Source organism: Centroberyx gerrardi, unplaced genomic scaffold (assembly GCF_048128805.1).
Source record: "Centroberyx gerrardi isolate f3 unplaced genomic scaffold, fCenGer3.hap1.cur.20231027 Scaffold_74, whole genome shotgun sequence".
NCBI classification, from domain to species: domain Eukaryota; kingdom Metazoa; phylum Chordata; class Actinopteri; order Beryciformes; family Berycidae; genus Centroberyx; species Centroberyx gerrardi.
In genome coordinates this window covers 91,701-111,374 of record NW_027605210.1, presented here as the reverse complement: position 1 = coordinate 111,374, position 19,674 = coordinate 91,701, and the positions used below count along the sequence as shown (strand labels likewise).

Here is a 19,674-nt window from a genome sequence, read left to right as displayed (position 1 = left end):
ACGGTGTATTTGCTAATAAAGTTGTGAGTATGCTATATGAAACAAAAAGCCATGTGTCGAGTCATTTATTTGTTTGCTTGTGTGTATGGGCATTATGACTTAAGTGCAATGATTAAATGAAACAAAAGTAAATTAACCAAAAGGTGAGTAGAGTGTAGGAGCAGTGTCGGCTTCACGAGGGGGCACCAGGGGGTAGTGCCCCCCCACTTCATTCACTGTGCCCCCCCACTTCAGTCACTGTGCCCCCCCACTTCATTCACTGTGCCCCCCCACTTCAGTCACTGTGCCCCCCCACTCCATTCACTGTGCCCCCCCCACTTCAGTCACTGTGCCCCCCCACTTCATTCACTGTGCCCCCCCACTTCAGTCACTGTGCCCCCCCACTCCATTCACTGTGCCCCCCCCACTTCAGTCACTGTGCCCCCCCCACTTCAGTCACTGTGCCCCCCCACTTCATTCACTGTGCCCCCCCACTTCATTCACTGTGCCCCCCCACTCCATTCACTGTGCCCCCCCACTTCATTCACTGTGCCCCCCCACTTCATTCACTGTGCCCCCCCCACTTCATTAACTGTGCCCCCTCACTTGTATAAAAGCATGTCAATGTTTTCTCCCATCAGTGTAAGTCTAGCGATGTCTGAAATCCATTGTAAAGCTTTAGCTTTTACAACGCTGTGACCTAACGCTTTACGTTTTTACGTCGTCGTTTAACGTTTTAAGTTGTTCAAGTTCAGCACCTCCAGTCGCAGACCAGAGCTCTTCTAATGGTAATGCATTTTCTACTTAAGTGAACTTTTATGTAAGCCTGTGTAGGCCTAAATAACATTGTTATCGTGTGCATACTGGCCACTGACTGGCGTAATTATTTGGTATACCGGTATGCAAATCCATGAAAATCCATGCCCCTGGGAGAGTGTTCTTTTTATTTAACATTCAGTCTGCAAATACGAACACAGTGAGATTATTTGGATATTTTGTCTGTGTTGTCAATTTGCTGTGACCTCGTTATGTGTTACCTTATGTGTGTTTTGAGTAAAACATTTCGGTCAATGTAAAACGTGCGTGTCCTTGCATTTATTTACACCTAAGTGATTTCTCCTTGTGTTTTTAGTCAGATTATTAGGAAAGCGACGAGAATGCACCATTTTTGTGATTTTTTTTCTTAAAATTTGCGGAGCATACCACCGAATAGTTTCACTTTCCCTATGCACGAGTACATTGCCACTTGCCAGTAATTTGGTGCCCCCCCCTATAAGCCTCTTGCCCCCCCTGGATATTTGTTCTAGCGCCGACACTGTGTAGGAGTGTTCACCGCCATTTAATGTGTGGCTGTAGATGCGGCCATCACACCACTCCAATGAGTTAAACTTATCAGCGCTTCCAAGTTGTAGCAACAAGACGTCATGCCGTTCTTTTGCTTCTTCCAATAAGACGAGAACGCTGCATGAAGCTGTTACGCACACAGCAACGCCGAGGAGTAGGTGCCGAGCACATGAAACGCAGGGTAGAGGGGTTCAGTGAATGTGGAGTGGAAGGTGTGGATGTGGATCAGTCTATCAGGACAAACTTTGTAGAAGGACAGAGAGCCAGCAGGCCAGTCCAGATACACTCCTACTCTGTTAGAGCCGGAGTGGGAGGTGGTAGTTATGACCGTGCCCTTCCCGTTGTGCCAGGCAGTGTACCTGTAGCAGAGTAAACACCAGGACTTGTCATTCCACCCAAGACGAGAGCGATCATCCCGTCCTTCCCTGCAGATTCCTTTATATGTCACTCCTATAAAAACCGCTCCCCAATAATCGACCTCCCAGTAGCAGCGCCCAGTCAGACCATCTGTGCACAGCACCTGACACCTGCGGTCAAATCTCTCTGGGTGATCAGGATATGGCTGCTTTTCGTTCACCATTGTCACCTGTCTGTTTCCTTTAAACAGGAAGAGGTTTCTGTTTGCTGTGTTCGGGTCCAGTGTGAGTTCACAGACATCTGACAGGAGGGAAAAGAGACAATATTTTAAATGTAATCAATGAGTTCTTATATAAAGGAACAATAAGTACTATTTTACTGGGTCGTTGCACAAAATGACCATATCTCAGCGGGAGTTTGCAAGTGTTGTCGGTCAGTGTCAGTCGCTCCACTGTTACCTCAATGACTGCTGAGATTTCAAGCTTTCTAAACAAGCAGTCCGGTCCGTACTCTCTGTTCTGGTACACCCAAGCTCCGCCCCCTTAACTATCCCCCCCCCCCCCCCCCCCCACTTGCATTCAACTTCTTTCTTTCTTCTTTAATTTGCGCAACCATGGAAGAACGTACTGCAACGAAGCCAAAGCCTCGTTCTAAAGCCAGTTTAAGGCCAATGACGAAGCCCGTTCCAAAACCCGAGTGAACACTGCTGCAGCATTTCAAAGGTTGAGGGAGCGGAAACATTGTTGGACAGGTAAGCAACCTATGATGTAGCTAAGGTTAGCCATACAAGCTAGCTAGCTAATGTTTATAGTTGATGAAACATAACAAACGTTAGCTCTTCACAGCTTTGCAGCGCATAAATAAATATCTGTCAAGCATTATGCTCACAAAGAACCTGTTGCTAGCAGGCGGCTAAAGGGTATTGGATAAAGTTGGTTAGCGTTAGCTACAGTTTGAGCTGCTAGGCCTCTGGGAAAACTGACAGCATAGAATTTCTAGATACTGATTCCATCCTTTGCTTGACTTGCAATAGTTCTGTAACTCTGGGATGTTATAAACAGTTATAACCGTTTGCCATGGGATATGTTACCTCTTCACTTGACATTTCTGAACTGTAAAGCTACTTTGCAATGTGGTGTCTGTTGTGAAAGATTATACTTTTGTTTGGAGGGGTGAGAGAGTTTGGGGTGGTGGGCACTGTGGCTGAGACTTGTGGAGGAGGACACACGTTTGCCGATGTTGTTGTAGTTCCTATGGCTCCTGTGAGATGTTAAGAGTCCATATTACTGATTGTTCTTTAAACTTATTCCTTGAAAAAAAAACTAAAAACCAAGAGAGTTTTTATGACATTCCTCTTTATTGGTAAAAACAGTAGAGACTGGGCGGAAGCTGGAAGCTGGAAGCTAATATGGCCAAGAGTTAGCTAACTAACACAGCCAGCACTCTAGAAAGTTAGCCATGTTAGCTCTCTGGCGGGTGCTAAAGTTCGTAGCATGAATAATCTTCCACTCACCGGGATAGGCTACAGCTAAAGAACGTCTCAATATCTGTAAAATTGATCCCCCGGCACTTTACGGTCTGGGCTGTATGGAATGTAAGCTGCTGTTTAAATGTACCATTTAAATGCCAATAAAGAAAATAAACTTGGTAACATTGTATGAATTATTGTCCACTTACACCTGCTTAATTTTACAGGTCTGGTACCATGTAAATACATATGAAGGCAAATATGTTGTTAATGAACAGTTCATATGTTGTTAGTAATTAACAGTGCAATAACTAAATGGTAAGTTAGTCCAGTTATACAATAACATCATTTAAGATCGAATAACGTAGCCACTTTACTGTGTAAAAGTTTTTTTTGTGTTCTAATCTAATCTATTTAGGAATAGTTCATACAGTTGGTACAGGCTCTTGTAATATGATGCCTTGACTACTGCAACTCCTTCCTGGCAGGGCTCCTGGCGTACGCTCAAACCTCTGCAGATGATCCAGAACGCGGCGGCACGTCTGGTCTTCAACCGGCCCAAAAGAGCACATGTCACTCCGCTGTTCATATCCCTCCACTGGCTCCCAGTTGCTGCCCGCATCAAGTTCAAGTCCTTGATGCTCGCCTATAAGGCAGCAACCAAAATGGCTCCCACCTACCTGAACTCCCTCATTCAGGTCTACGCTCCCTCCCGCTCACTACGCTCTGGCAAGGAGCGCCGCCTGGTGCTGCCACCACAACAAGGCCCTAAGTCTCTGTCCAGACTCTTCTTCTGTGGTTCCTCGGTGGTGGAATGAGTTACCAAACTAAAGACCCAGCTCTTTCGCGAACACCTTCTCACCTGATGGACTGTGTAATTACTTACAAATTCTTTATCTGCCTCTATGCACTCTATGCACTGCTTCTATGCACTGCCTCTTGGCACCTATGTCCTGTCGGACTAGAACTTAGCTTTATGGCACATACTCTCGTTTTTCTCTTCTGACTAGATCCTTGCTTGTGTTGTATTAAAATATCATGTGTACGTCGCTTTGGATAAAAGCGTCTGCCAAATGGAAATTGTAATTGTAATTGTAAGGAGGAAGAAACGGGAGAAGGGGACGTGATTCATGGAGGAGAGGTACTTACATTTCCTGGGCCCAGGCTGGATCCTGAAGTCTCCACCATGATCTACACTGAGGGCGAAAACAGCAGGATATTATTCTATACCTCACTAATACTGTACGATCACCATTATCTGTGTTTTACAGAAAACTTAAATTTCCAGTTCTGTCTTTTTTACTGTAACCTTTCTCATTTTCACTTCTTTATTATCATTATTTATCTAGGGGAAGATTTGATGCGCCTGTTTTCTGTTTTTAGCAACGCCCTGCTTCGCACTGCAGACATTCACAGCTGCCATCTCCGTTTGAGCATTTGGGAGTTAAAAGCCTTGCTCAAGGGCATCTCGGTTGTCATGATTGAGGGGTGGGCTGCCAGGTGATGAGTAAAACAGGTGGTGACATCACGTGACCAAAGATCAGCCAATGGCAGATGGCCAGTTCTGTAAGATGCTTTTTACCTTTAGATGTAAGGCTTTACACAGATTTGGGTTTGGGGTTTAGTTACTGTTTAATGTTAACATGCTAACGCTAGCTTCTACTAGATACATTAGCTAGTGCGCTAATCAGATGTGTTAACAACAAGAAAGTGATGGTTAGCTGACCAGATACGATATGCCATGTCTAAACACAAAATTGATTGAATTTATCAGTGGCAAAAACAGAACAAGAATTCTAAATCAGCACAGAAATTAGCCATGTCAATTCTGTTGAGACGGACAAATCATACATACATTTAGAAATGCAACCTGTTCACAGCCACTGTCGCCTAAGAGCTGAGGACCTCCAGTGTGGCGGAGCATGTTGCATCACCTGAAAACCCTCTATAAGAGTTAGCTGGAGAATGAACTGTACATACCTGAGAGAGTCCAGTCTCCAGTGTGGATCCTCCAGTCCAGCAGAGAGCAGCTTCACTCCTGAGTCTCCTGGATGATTGTAGTTCAGGTCCAGCTCTCTCAGATGGGAGGGGTTGGAGCTCAGAGCTGAGGCCAGAGAAGCACAGCCTTCCTCTGTGAGCAGACAGCCTGACAACCTGCAGAGAGTTCATGGTTCATTGTTCATGTTTTTTTTTGCCTATCTCTGGTTAGCTTCCTGACCATAAACAACTCCTATTTCCATGTAAAAATGCTACATAAAAGTATATTTTGGGAAGTAAGTTTACGTTCACACTACAGCTGAAAGTGTCCCAATTCAGATTTTTTTTGTCCCTCACGTGACTCAGATCTGAGTTTCAATTCCCATGTGGACCACATGGATATGTGCTGGGGTTTCATCATTCCAAGGACCATGAACCTCACTGAACACATAAATGACTGTAAAATTTCACTTCAAGTAGGAAAACAAAAAACACTGCAACTATTGCGTTACAAGGTTTTCACCTGACGAGCGGAGCAATGTTCACAGCTTAGTGTCAATGCAATTTAAATTGCAACACTGTGATTTATTTGATGAAAAATAAATTGATAGGAGCACATCCATTTTTAATCATAAGCCAAAGTGGGGACAACGGGAAAATTTGTGGGTAGAAATGCAACATGAAAGTCTTAATGTGAAAAATGATCCTACACACTGCTTTTGCAATATAAGACTATTTTCATTTATTCCCTTATGTTTCGGTCCAGTTAGACTTTTGTCAGAATGTGAAATGTCCATAGTAATAGTAGTCTGTAATAATGATAATGTGAGTGGTTGAGTGCGGGTCTGGACATTTGTCCTCACTAGTTTATTAACACTAGCTTATTAACACAACTTGTTTGTAAATTACAGAAAACAGAAACAGAAAAAATCCTAAACATCATTTGACCATGTTGAAGAATACCAACCTGAGAGTTTCCAGTCTACAGTGTGGACTCTCCAGTCCAGCAGAGAGCAGCTTCACTCCTGAATCCTGCAGCTCGTTGTTACTCAGGTCCAGCTCTCTCAGACTAGAGGACTGGGAGCTGAGAACTGAGGCCAGAGCTTCACAGCATTGGTTTGAGAGCTCACACTGATTCAGTCTGAATTACCAATAGAACAGACAGAATGGAATAAGAAAGTCATCAATTTTTTAAAAATAATAAATAAATAAGAATCGTTTAAAATGAAAATAGCATTACATCATTTAATGTGAATTATTTAATGTTATTTTCATCTTAAAGGATAGATTAATTCAGATATATAGCCATAATAGAATATTGTTGCAACTTTTAGAACATTTTATAACAGGATAATAACATGTAATGTCTCTTCATAGAGCAAATTGGAAACTGGCCTATCCTCAGCAGACATTACATGTGGAGTCCCCCAGGGATCAATTTTGGGCCCCATCTTATTCTCCATTTACATGCTTCCACTTGGACATTATCTGCAAATGTAACATACAGGTTCACTGTTTTGCCGATGACACACACTTATAAAAACATTGAGAGCTGAGACCAGGTTGTGATATCATGCCTCTGTTAGCTTACCCTGCCTCAGTCTAAGGGGAAAATACAATTAAAAAAATTAAATAGTATTAAGAAATACAGTATAGGCTATATGCAACATAATAATGGGAAATGTTTCAGGCATGTGGGTCCTCTATAAATCTTGTGTAATTACGTTTTGGGGAAATACTGTATATCTACCTTCATGTCTTCCTTTCTAGATAGATAACTTTAAAGAGAGACTAATTTTCAGTTTGGACCGACATCTACTGGTTAAAAGCTTTGCTATTGCAATTGCAGTCTGCTATTGATTGATCTTGGTTGCTATTGGCTGATCCATGACAAAACAGGTAACCTACATCACAGGTAACTAAGATCAGCCAATAGCAGATTGCAATTGCAATAGCATGCTTTTAACCAGTAGATGTCAGCATCCTACACTTCACACTTCAACATCATGCATTTGGAGGAATTTGTCAGAGAGACCTCAGTGTCTTCAGATGTTCCAGTCCAGCAGAGAGCAGCTTCACTCCTGAGGCTCCTGGATGATTGTAGCTCAGGTCCAGCTCTCTCAGATGGGAGGGGTTGGAGCTCCGAGCTGAGGCCAGAGAAGCACAGCCTTCCTCTGTGAGCAGACAGCCTGACAGCCTGCGGACAGCATGTCATTATTGAGTTTGCCTGTTTTCTTCTTAACTTTCATTTTAAAGTGATAAACTTGACTGTGTTTTATTTTGGTTCGACTACAATGTTTTAATTTTTGAATATGAGCACTTGTCACATGATGGGGGAAATGCTTCAGCCCTGGTCATTGTGTTACACCAATGTTTACGAGGTTACGGGGCGTGCCACCAGAAGGTTGCAGGTTCAAATCCCTGGAAAATCTGGGTGAGGAAAGTGAATGAGAAATGATCTCCCCTCCCCTGCCCTTGAGCGAGGCATTCAGGTGCAGTGGAGCTGCTCAGTGGCTGACAGTAGCAGACTGTGATTGTGCTGTGCAGCTCCCAGTGTGAATGTGTGGATCTGTATGAATGTGACACAGGGCAGTGCTGAAACAGATAAGGCATGCTCAGTCAGCTTTCCCTGGATAAATAAAGGTTAAAAAAGGTAGCTCTTGAGTTTGCACAGATGGCGAAAACTGAAAATGAAATGAGAAAGATGTTTCCATGCCATAATAATGCCTTTAAAATTGTAGTAAGCCAGGCACCTTAACCCGGTTTCTCGTAATCGGTGTATGAGCTTAAACAGGTGATTTTAACCCTTGTTCAGAATTGTTTACATACTCCATTCTTGAAGTTTCCAAGCATTTTAATCATTTTTGATGGATGATTACTGACCTAATTGTCTCCAGGCTGCATTTGCTGCAAATTCATAGAATTCAAAGGGTCTTTACAGATCTCAACAACAGAGGCAGGAAGGAGAGGAAATAATGAAATATGGTCATGTAAAGTAGTTCACAGCAGTTAGAAAGCAGTGACAAAGCTTGTTAACACAACTCGTTTGTAAATTACATATGCAGAGACAATCCTGAACATCTTTTGACCATGTTGAAGAATACCAACCTGAGAGTTTCCAGTCTACAGTGTGGACTCCCCAGTCCAGCAGAGAGCAGCTTCACTCCTGAATCCTGCAGGTCGTTGTTACTCAGGTCCAGCTCTCTCAGACTAGAGGACTGGGAGCTGAGAACTGAGGCCAGAACTTCACAGCATTGGTTTGAGAGCTCACACTGATTCAGTCTGAATTACCAATAGAATAGATAGAATGGAATAAGAAAGTCATCAATTTTTTAAAAATAATAAATAAATAAGAATCGTTTAAAATGAAAATAGCATTACATAATTTAATGTGAATTATTTAATGTTATTTTCATCTTAAAGGATAGATTAATTCAGATATACAGCCATAATAGAATATTGTTGCAACTTTTAGAACATTTAATAACAGGATAATAACATGTAATGTCTCTTCATAGAGCAAATTGGCCTATCCTCAGCAGACATTACATGTGGAGTCCCCCAGGGATCAATTTTGGGCCCCATCTTATTCTCCATTTACATGCTTCCACTTGGACATTATCTTTGTAACATACAGGTTCACTGTTTTGCTGATGACACACACTTATATCTGCCAATAAAATATAGTGATACTAACAATCTAGCCACACTCATAAATTGCCTTGTGGATATAAAGTGCTGGATGTTGTAGAATTATTTACAACCAAATGAGACCAAATCAGAAATTGCCCTTTTTGACCCATCCAATAAAATTGAATTGATTCACCATGAATTAAGTACTCATTCTGTCAGTAGCAAGCGTAGGAGTAATTTTTGATGAAAATTTGACAAGTTAAAGAGTTGTGCAATCTTGTTTCTTTCTATTGACTAATATTTTCAAAATAAGTAATCTGGAAAGACAACTGCAACTCTCTATTCCTGCCTCAGTCAAAAGTGCCTCTTTCATCTCCAGCTTGTACAAAATACAGACGTTTGGAGACTTACTGGAGCAAAAAGATTGGTATCTTAACATTGGGTACCTCTTGGTTTTACAATTGATTTAAATATTTTGCTGATCACTTTTAAAGGTTGAACAAGTAACATTTTTACTGCCTCATAACATAAAATGACCATAATATGTCTTTGGGGTTGATAGGGTTGTTGATCAATACCAATGACTCAGTGATTACTTGGCAAGCTGCTGAGATTCCTGGCTTTCAAGACTCACTTTCCAACCCGCACTCTGTGTTGGAACAGGGTTCCAAAATGGGAGTAATAATGTGACTATTATTATTACTACTAGTAGTAGTTTACTAATTTACAGTAAACAATTATTGTTTGCTGTCTCCCTCCCTTGATGCCCTTGCACTGTATGTGAGGTCCTGTGGTCCCTGTGCCATGTGTCTCCGTATGTACTCAAGCCACTATGTTAGTTGTTACAGTTGTAAATTATATTCGGTGATAAATGCTATTCCTCCACCAATGTCACCAAAACAAATTCTTGTGCATTTATTGTACTTGGAGAATAAAATGATTCTGGTTATATTAAGATATGTTATATATGTATGTGTTTTGTGATATATGTATATGTTAAAATTACATCAAATGTGTTCTTACAGTGCAGTTGTTGAGGCTTTGACCACTGGCAGCAGCCTCAGAAGACCCTCCTCTGAAGCAGAGTATTTCTTCAGGTCAAACACATCCAGCTCTTTTTCTGATGACAGTAACACAAAGACCAGAGCTGACCACTGAGCAGGGGAGAGTTTGACTGTGGAGAGACTTCCTGATCTCAGGTACTGTTGGATCTCCTCCACTAGAGAACGGTCATTCAGCTCATTCAGACAGTGGAACAGATTGATGCTTCTCTCTGGAGAGGAATTCTCCCTGATCTTGTCCTTGATGTACTGGACTGTTTCCTGGTTGGTCTGTGAGCTACTTCCTGTCTGTTTCAGCAGGCCTCGTAGGAGAGTCTGATTGGTCTCCAGTGAAAGGCCCAGGAGGAAGCGGAGGAACAAGTCCAGGTGTCCATTTGGACTCTGTAAGGCCTTGTCCACAGCATTCACATGGACCTCTGTTGCAGAGGTTTTTCTGAAAAGCATTTGTAGACTTTGAAGACTCAGTTGTGGTTCAGCCATCATGTTCTTGTTCCTGTTAATGAGTGACATTACCACATAAACAGCAGCCAGAAACTCCTGAATGCTCAGATGGACGAAGCTGAACACCTTGTCCTCGTTCAGCTCACACTGCTCTTTAAAGATCTGTGTGAAAACTCCTGAGTACACTGAGGCTTCATTGAAGTTAATGCCACTCTTTTTTAGGTCTTTCTCATAGAAGATCAGGTTGCCTTTCTCCAGCTGGTGAAAAGCCAGTTTTGCAAGTGACTTGATGCTCTGAATGCTCTTTTCTGTGCCATACTTCAGTGTCGTCTGTTTGATCTGAAACACCAGGAACTTTGTGTACATCTCAGTCAAGGTTCGGGGAATTTCTACTCTCTCATCTTCTCTTAACATTTGCTTCAAAAGTGTAGCAGTGATCCAACAGAAGACTGGGATGTGGCACATGATGTGGAGGCTTCGTGAAGTCTTGATGTGGGAGATGATTCTGCTGGCCTGCTCCTCATCTCTGAATCTCTTCCTGAAGTACTCCTCCTTCTGCGGGTCAGTGAAGCCTCTCACCTCTGTCACCATATCAACAAAGTCTCCAGGGATCTGATTGGCTGCTGCAGGTCGTGTGGTTATCCAGAGGCGAGCAGAGGGAAGCAGTTTCCCCTTGATGAGGTTTGTCAGCAGCACGTCCACTGAGGTTGACTCTGTAACATCAACAGAACATTCTTCATTGGCAGTGAAGTCTAGTTGAAGGCGGCTTTCGTCCAGACCGTCCAGCACAAACAGAAGTTTGAAGTTACTCTTGTCATAGTTGGAGTTTCCTGATGTCTGTAGTTTTGTGAAGATTTCATTAAGAGCCTCCTCCTTGATGTCTATGGTTTCTCTGATACATCTGTGAATTAGCTCTGCAAAACGAAACCTTTCTCCCTTCAGTAAATTCAGCTGGCGGAAGGTGAAGGGGAACGTGAGATGCACATCTTGATTGGCTCTCTCTTCAGCCCAATCCAGGATGAACTTGTACACAAGGAACGTTTTGCCGATTCCTGCAATCCCATTAGTCAGCACTGTTCTTATGGGTGTGTATTTTCCAGAAGGGTGTTTGAAGATGTCGCTGGGTTTGATTGGTTTCTCTGTTCCTGCTGGCTTTCTTGATGGCATCTCAATCTGCCTGACCTCATGCTGGCTGTTGATTTGTACATCACCCCCGTCTGTGATGCAGAGCCCTGTGTAGATATCATCCAGATGTTTCTTATCCTTCCTCTCTGACAGTCCTTCTTGTGCACACATTAATCTGTCCTGGAGGTTAGATTGGAGCGTGCGTTGGTACCATGTGATGAGTCGTGGAGGCTTTGGTGTTCGCACCAGCAAATCTGTACGAAACAAAACCACATCCTCTGATAAAACCGGAAATACTAGGCTTTTCTAACTAGCAGCACTGAACAGATGCTTGTGAGAAGGACTGGTTAATTAAACAGCTCCTCATGTTGCTACGAGACAATTGAAAACCCATTTGAAGCTCAGTGCTTGTTTTAAGCACAACATCCAGCCTCCCCTCACCTATCCGAACCATCCTGTCATGTGTGACTGTTTTCTACACAGATGCTTTACAGATAGAAGTTGATAGTGTGAAGGAAAGGGGCTTCAGATAGCCATACCAGGGATTTGAGCTAATGACTCTCTGGTCACAAGCCCGATTCTGCGTCTCCTATATAAATAAATGAATACTTCCTGGGAATTGTGACATTAGGTAAAAGGATTAAGTAAATAGTTAATTATTTTCACAGCCACTTAAAATGGGTTGTGACAACTGGACAACCACCGTGGCAGCCTGGGTGAGACAGAGAATAGCCAACGCGTTCTCATTCCCAACTCATCCTATGTTAACTCTTTTTCAAATCCCTTGGCGTCGCTAGAACGACACTAAAGGTACCCTTTCACGTCTGAATAGAACGCACCAGGTTTTCAACTGACTCCATGGTAAAACCTCTTGCGGCAGTATTGGACGCCTACAACTTTCTCTCCTAGACCACAGAACACATAGTCTAGCCTACATTTTCTGCCCAAATAAAGGATTCCGGTTTACTGCATTTCTTTGCTTGAGCTCTTTGGTGCTAATATTGATTTTTTTACAAACTGGTTAATATGGTTGTAGATCAATTTCGAGGCCAAATGTAACACAAAAAAAAAAAATCGGCTCATAACCTATATAACAAGTTATTTCAGTGGCATCTCAATAAACTCCAGAAAAGATAGCACTTTATAACGACTGTATTGTTACCCTCTACTTTACAATAAGCAGAATTTAAATAGAAGAACGCAGCCGGGAGTTCTGTTTCCAAGCGTTGCATAATCCTTTTCGTCATTGAACATACCTCTTTCTGCCCGTGAAACACAGCTGATGAAATCGCGGGAAAATAGCACCAACAAAAGTATATTTTTGTCATTTTTTTGATTATGTCCTCTTATAACATCAATCTTTTGGTTCAGACTGTATTGCATCTTTGTAATATTGGGCAGTTTGTTTTTTCACAACCGTAACCTTCCACCCGGAAAAACCACAGTTTGCACTGTTCAGCACTTCACAATAAATGCACTGCTGTGTGGGTTTTGTAGTTTCATTGTTGTTTTTCCCATAGTGGACGTTGTAAACATGTAATTGACATTGTTACTGGGGTATTTGAGGGTGGAAAAAAACAAATCTTTTGTCAGTGCAAACTGTAATTTTTCCGGGTGAAAGGTTACGGTTGTGAATAGGCAAACTGCTCAATATTACAAAGATGCAATACAACCTGAACCAAAAAAAAAATGACAAAAATATACTTTTGTTGGTGCTATTTTGCCACGATTTCATCAGCTATGTTTCACGGGCAGAAAGAGGTATGTTCAATGATGAAACGGATTATGCAAGAAGAAACAGAAACAGAACTCCCGGCTGCGTTCTTCTATTTAAATTCTGCTTATTGTAAAGTAGAGGGTAACAATACAGTCGTTATAAAGTGCTATATTTTCTGGAGTTTATTGAGATGCCACTGAAATATCTTGTTATATAAAAAATGCAAGCCATTTTTCTTTTGTTACATTTGGCCTCGAAATTGATCTACAACCATATTAACCAGTTTTAAAAAAAATCAATATTAGCATCAAAGAGCTCAAGCAAAGAAATGCAGCAAACCGGAATCCTTTATTTGGGCAGAAAATGTAGGCTAGGATGTGTTCCGTGGTCTAGGAGAGAAAGTTGTAGGCGTCCAATACTGCCGCAAGAGGTTTTACCATGGAGTCAACTGAGAACCCGGTGCGTACCTTTAGCATTGTTATAGTGATGCCAAGGGATTTGAAAAAGAGTCAACATAGGACGAGTTGGGAATGAGAACGAGTTGGAATAGCTTTACCTTCAGTCTGACTGCTGTTGGTGGGAAGGTGAGGAAGAGGAGCAGACTGTGGTTGAAGGGAGGAAGCCCCTCTGTTCTCTGAAGTCTCCCCAAAACCACTGGCATCTCCTGAGAGAGAGAGAGAGAGAGAGAGGCCTTACTAGTGGTTGCTCATAAATATGGAGATCCACGAATTTAAACTTATTCTACTGTTGCCCTCATTATAAGTTGCTTTGGATATGAGTGTCAGCTAAATGCCTGAAATCTAAATGTAAAGTGTAAAAGAGACAATTCTCATTCTATATAAACTGTCCATGTACTGTTAGAATGAGTGTTAGTTCTGTCTTTTTCGTGTGCGTATTTTCATCTTCCCACAACTTACTGTTGGTTCCTGAGCTCGTTTTTGAAAAACACTGCAGAAGATCGTTCCTGTTGATCTTCTTCAGAACCTCCACTGTGATCTCCAGAGCTCCAGGAGGGCTGTAGGTCTGCACCATCTGATCTACTGTGTCCTGCCTGTCTGCCTTCTCCAGTCGGCTCTTTGGGATGGCTGGGAAGCCGTCCAGGATGTCAGCCTGCTGCAGGAACCACTTGAAGCTCTTGAGCTCCTCATCTCCCAAATCCTCCAGAGTTCCCAGAAGGAGCTCTGTATGCGTCGCCATCGTTGCTCCCTGGTGAAATGAAAGAACATTTTGAGTTCAATTCAGTTCAATTCAGTTCAACTCAAACGTTATTGACCCGTAAGTCTGAATTTGCTTGGCAGATAGTGTTTGAAGTAAAAGCACATGACAGACTAGAAGGCATTCAGTAGAGCTCAAACCTTCACCAACGCTGAACAATTCTCCAACATCAAAGCTGCAGCCTTTTTGCAGCCAGTTTGTTTATCGTTGGTCTTCCATCTTTGATTTTCTCACAAAATAATGAAAACAATCAAGAGCGATCTGTCCACCAAGTTTCATCCAAATCTGTTTAATTATTTTTTTTAATCCATTTGTTACCTCTTGAGATATCTGGCTAACAAACAGACAACCATACAAGGGTGAAAACATAACCTAATACATACAGTATACAGTATAGCGTACAGACAAACATCAGTTGGTAAAACCAGACATGGACTTCATAGCTTGAAGTAGTAGCAATAAAAAGTCGCTCATCAGAGCAAAATACAGTTCTTACACAAGCACAAGATGCTGCATCATTTCATGTGCAAATCAAGCCATTCAACTGCAGTGTGAAAATAAATATGTTCCTGTGTCTTTTACTGTTTCTTTCCTCAACAGTGCCAGTGTTTTCAACATACAGATCTCATGAGATTACTTCATCAGCCAGGTTACACAGTAACTGATGATGAAAGTTGGTGATTCTCTTATTTCAGTTCCCATCATCTTTGTTTTCTGTGAACTGCTGAATAACTTTTACTTTATTTTTTTAATCTTGTGTTTTATTTGCTTTCAGTTGTCTTTTTTTTGTAGCCCATTGAGATTTTGAGAAAATGTATTAGAATTATTTTACATATTGTTGTTGTACTACAAAGATCATCATCCTAAAATGTCTTAAAATGTTAGTAAGTTGAAGGGAAAAAAAGTCCCCAAGTGAAACTGCAAACAAGTGAAAAAAAAACAACTATCTTACCCCTCAGAGGTTTTTTTTTTTTTTTACTTGTTTTAAAAAATAATAATTTTAAGACTGAATACAAGATCAATCAGCAAATCCATCCTTGTCAAAACTCCTGTTTATCATCAACACCTCTCGTCTTTCGACTGTGACTCATTCCAGCAGCGGGCTGCAGATAACAGGAATGAGCTCCCAAAGCACTTTAAAGATCAGGTTCTCATGAACATGTCAACATTCATATTCACCTGCCACTCTTTTCCCACCACACCCAAAGCCAAAATGAGCAAAAGACAAGAACTAAAACCAAAATGCATGAGTCCTATTGCCAAATGTTCTCTATAGGCACGAGTATTCACTGTTATTAGCCTGCAGTTCCTAGCCTAACTGTTCTAATGTCGCCATTGTACAGTACATTAGCTATATCAGCCTTAAAAGAGTACATGTTTTGAAAGGCATGTGTCTGAACCTGCTAGGGAAACACAAACATTTTCATGTCTCGGCTATATATTTTTAATAAAGCGACTTACCCGCTTTACAGCATTGTGTTTCGTTAACCTGGTAATCTGCTGTCAGATTAATACACATATCCTGTTCACAATAATTTTGCAACAGTGGAAGCCAGATATGAGGAACTAAACCCCATTACAGTGTCTCAGCCAGATTCCTTCCCGTTTCAATCCTTCACCACACTGAAAACACACCAGAGCGCCGGGGTTTATCGTTATTCTGATCACATGTTCTTGCTGCTGGAGCCCAAAGCTGACCAAAATGAGTCAAGTCATAGATGGAGATTGTTATTATTAATAAGTAGTAGTAACACGAAGGGCCGCACCTTGGCAATATTTCTATGATGAAAGAATGCTGTTCTCGTCACCTTATGGGAATTGAAACTTAGATCAGAATCTAAGATAACACCCAGGCTTGTTACTTCTGGTTTGATTCAGGGATACAGATTCCCAAGTCTTGTGGAGAGTCCTTCCCTTTTGGCTTTGGGGCCGACCAAAAGTATTTCTGTCTTATCTTCATTTAGTTTTAAGAAATTTGTACTCATCCAATCATTGATAGCAAATAGACAAGTAGTGAGGGAGCTTAAGGCATCTGCATTATTTGGCTCTACAGAAATGTATAGTTGTGTATCATCAGCATAGCTATGGAAATTGACATTATGCTCTCTGATAATATCACCTAATGGAAGCATGCATAGTGAGAAAAACAGAGGACCAAGACAGCTTCCTTGTGCAACACCAGAAGTTAGATCATGTTTCTCTGATACATGATCTCTAAGACAGATTTCCTCCCTGTAAGTTCTGAACCAGTTTAGGACACATTCAGAGAGACCAACCCAATTCTCAAGACGATCTGAGATTGTGATTGTGGTCGATGGTGTCAAATGGTGCACTCAAATCCAAAAGAATCAGAATTGAGACTCTGTTGGCATTAGTGGCATTAGTCTCAAATCATTGACTATTTTAGTGAGACCCTAATAATATTGTAAACCCTAACCCTTGCAGGTCTGTGTCCATTTTGTTGTTTGGTGGTGTATTTTTCTTATTCCCATGGATAACTGGCCAAACATAGACAATATGACGGCATGTCATATTTCCAGTACAGTTACAATGGGATTTAATGGGAGAAAAGTTTGCTAAAACAGCAACAGGAAACGTCAGGTTTTGGTGTTCAATAATCATACAGAGAGAAATCCATCGTAGAAGAGGAGAGAGATCAATTTCTCCACAGACAGTAACCTCAATAGACCACAGTGCAATGCAGTCACAAGACATGTTGCGTTTTGAGTAAGAGGCAAGGCTCGTCTTGACCGGCAGTGACAGCTAGTGCTATCGCTGTTGCTCTCTCCACCTACAGGTAAAAAACAGTACTTGGCTTGGATATTGGATAATCGGTGGATATTTGTTAGAATAATAATAATAATAATAATAATAACTTTATTTATATAGCATTTTTCTAAACAAAGTTACAAAGTGCTTTACATTAAAATAAATAAATTATTATTAATAATAATGTAGTGGAAATTATATTATACCATTCTATTTCTCTATGCATTAAGCACTGTCTTATTTCTATGTTGTCTGCTCTCATGCTCTCAGTACATTTCCACTGGCTTGAGACAATGACTATTGTGTGAAGATGACCCTGGAAAGTCTAGCCCGTTTATCTTCGTCTTGCACAGATGCATCCTAATCGTAGAGTGTTTCAAGTATAAGAATGTGCCGGACTTCTCATGACTCAGCTGTTTCTACTACATGATGATGAGATGGGTTTAATATTGTATCCTGTTCTTCTCCAGCACTAAACAGCTGTATAGTTATATGCTGCGATCATTTCAGCTTGGTATGTTGGGTATTGCAAAAATTGGGATTTATATTGTAAATATTTTTCGTAAAATAGCATACTGACTGAATTGGTTATTTTATGAATAAAATATATATTTTTAGAGGAGGAACTAATCAATGAAATCAGCTGCTGTGGTGTTTGGTTGGAATGAAAAACCTGCTTGGCCCTTCATGATTCATGGTTGCCCTGGTTTAGACTACAGAGTTTTTACTGTTTCATTATTTTTCACCAGGCATTGCCCAATAACCAAACACTCTATTTTTCACTTTTCTCATTGAAATCAATTGGTACTATTGCAGGACCTAAGCTAACAAGGTAGCTTGCAGCTAGTGGTACCCAGTGATTTCAGTGCTAAATGCTAGCAAGCTGTTTTTCAGTCTAGCCAACGGACAAATACAGAAACACTGTTCCTATTAGGAGAAAAGAAGAAAACTAATAAATCAAAGTTTAAAGACTGAGGACTTCACAACCCATTTATGAATGAAGAATTAAACATTTATTTTGACAACTTCATAACACAGCAATGGTACATTAACATCACAAGATTATGTAGTTGATTTCACAATAAAAGCCATTTCATTAAACCCTAGCCATAAATCTGGAAAAAACGCCAAAAATGACCCAAAATGAATCAGGAAAAGCTCCTCAACTATAAGGCCTATATGGTTCTGCCTCCTTTGGTAGATAAGAAGCTAGGGAATATGAATCCATTGTCAGTAAACCTATAACTGTTACCGTCCAGGAGTAAATGGAGATGGAAGGAAAAAATATATTTTCATCCTCACCAGTATATATTATAAATTTGAAAGGCAATATCACCATTATGACCAAGATCCCATGGATAATGATGCAACTGAATCTGTTCTCCTGCTCCTTGACTACAACTGTAAATTTGATGAAAATACAATAAAGTACAACAATATAACAGAGAATTAGTGCAGCTATTAGCTATTTGGATATCCAAAGTGCCCAAAGTGTACCAAATGGGTTTTCTGCCTGAATTTTACTTCAAAATTCTATTTATTTCCATTACTGGAGGCTATCTGCTATCTGAGCAAATTACACCCATTAGCCAACATATTTTTCTCATGCATCAACAACAATGAACATTGTATCGGTGTTTTACCCAGTTAACACACACACACACACACACACACACACACACACACACACACACAAAAGAAATTCACAAGCTAAAACAATTAAAAGACTGAGCAAAATAACGGTGTGGGTCAAATAGGATACACACAGTACACATACAATGTCATTTTAGACTAAATTTAAGGTAACCAAATGTAATTTAAATGTAATCTAATCAAAAAGTTAAATATTCATTTATTTCCTTTCCAAATAAAATGTAGGGGAGAGCGGGGTAAGTTGTCACATGGGTAAGTTGTCTCAGCGGCTTTATTTCTGAAACTAAATATTTTAGAGCCAAAAGTCCAATTACAAAAATGTTTACTTTCTTTATAAGAGGTTACCTATGTTGAATACAGCAGTCCAGGTCAAAACAGTCTAATATAAAATCAATTTGTATACCTGAAAGTAAATAATGAAAATCTTGTTTTTCTTCTCATTTTTTTCTTATAAAGGAATCAAAGTAATTATACATGGTGACACATAAAAGCAAAGGTCAGCTATAACCTGATAATAAATTTAAATGTTTTGGTGAAGCTCTGTGCTCAGAGAGGGGAGCTTTGTCAGGAATGCCTGGGTGGGGCATGTTGTCACAGTGATTTCGGGGCATGTTGTCACAGTGATTTCGGGGCATGTTGTCACAGTGATTTCGGGGCATGTTGTCACAGTGATTTCGGGGCATGTTGTCACAGTGATTTCGGGGCATGTTGTCACAGTGATTTCAGTGCATGTTGTCATAACTATTCAAATCCTTTTTTTTTTCATTAGAAATAGCTTTACATTCATTCTTTTCTGAATAAATATTGCAACCACAAACCTTTGGCTGGTGTAGCAAGTGGGCCTCTCTGCTGGACCAGACTCACATACAGTCACAGAGGAAGATTACTATTATTACTGTTTTCTTTAAGTGACTAAGAAGCCATTTTACATATTA

General features: G+C 40.7%; 1 protein-coding gene across 1 annotated transcript; it reads right to left on the bottom strand.

Moving 5' to 3' along the window:
- Positions 1 to 1,327: 1,327 nt before the first annotated feature.
- On the bottom strand, positions 1,328 to 14,299 carry LOC139929100 (NACHT, LRR and PYD domains-containing protein 3-like). The gene is made up of 9 exons (XM_071921876.2): positions 14,020 to 14,299; positions 13,659 to 13,766; positions 9,782 to 11,639; positions 8,234 to 8,407; positions 7,161 to 7,322; positions 6,093 to 6,266; positions 5,129 to 5,302; positions 4,298 to 4,344; positions 1,328 to 1,980 (listed from the first exon to the last, which is right to left on the bottom strand). The coding sequence occupies exons 1-9, from the start codon at positions 14,297 to 14,299 to the stop codon at positions 1,454 to 1,456; spliced, it is 3,504 nt and encodes a 1,167-aa protein (XP_071777977.2). The 3' UTR covers positions 1,328 to 1,453.
- Between the last annotated feature and the right edge of the window lie 5,375 nt (positions 14,300 to 19,674).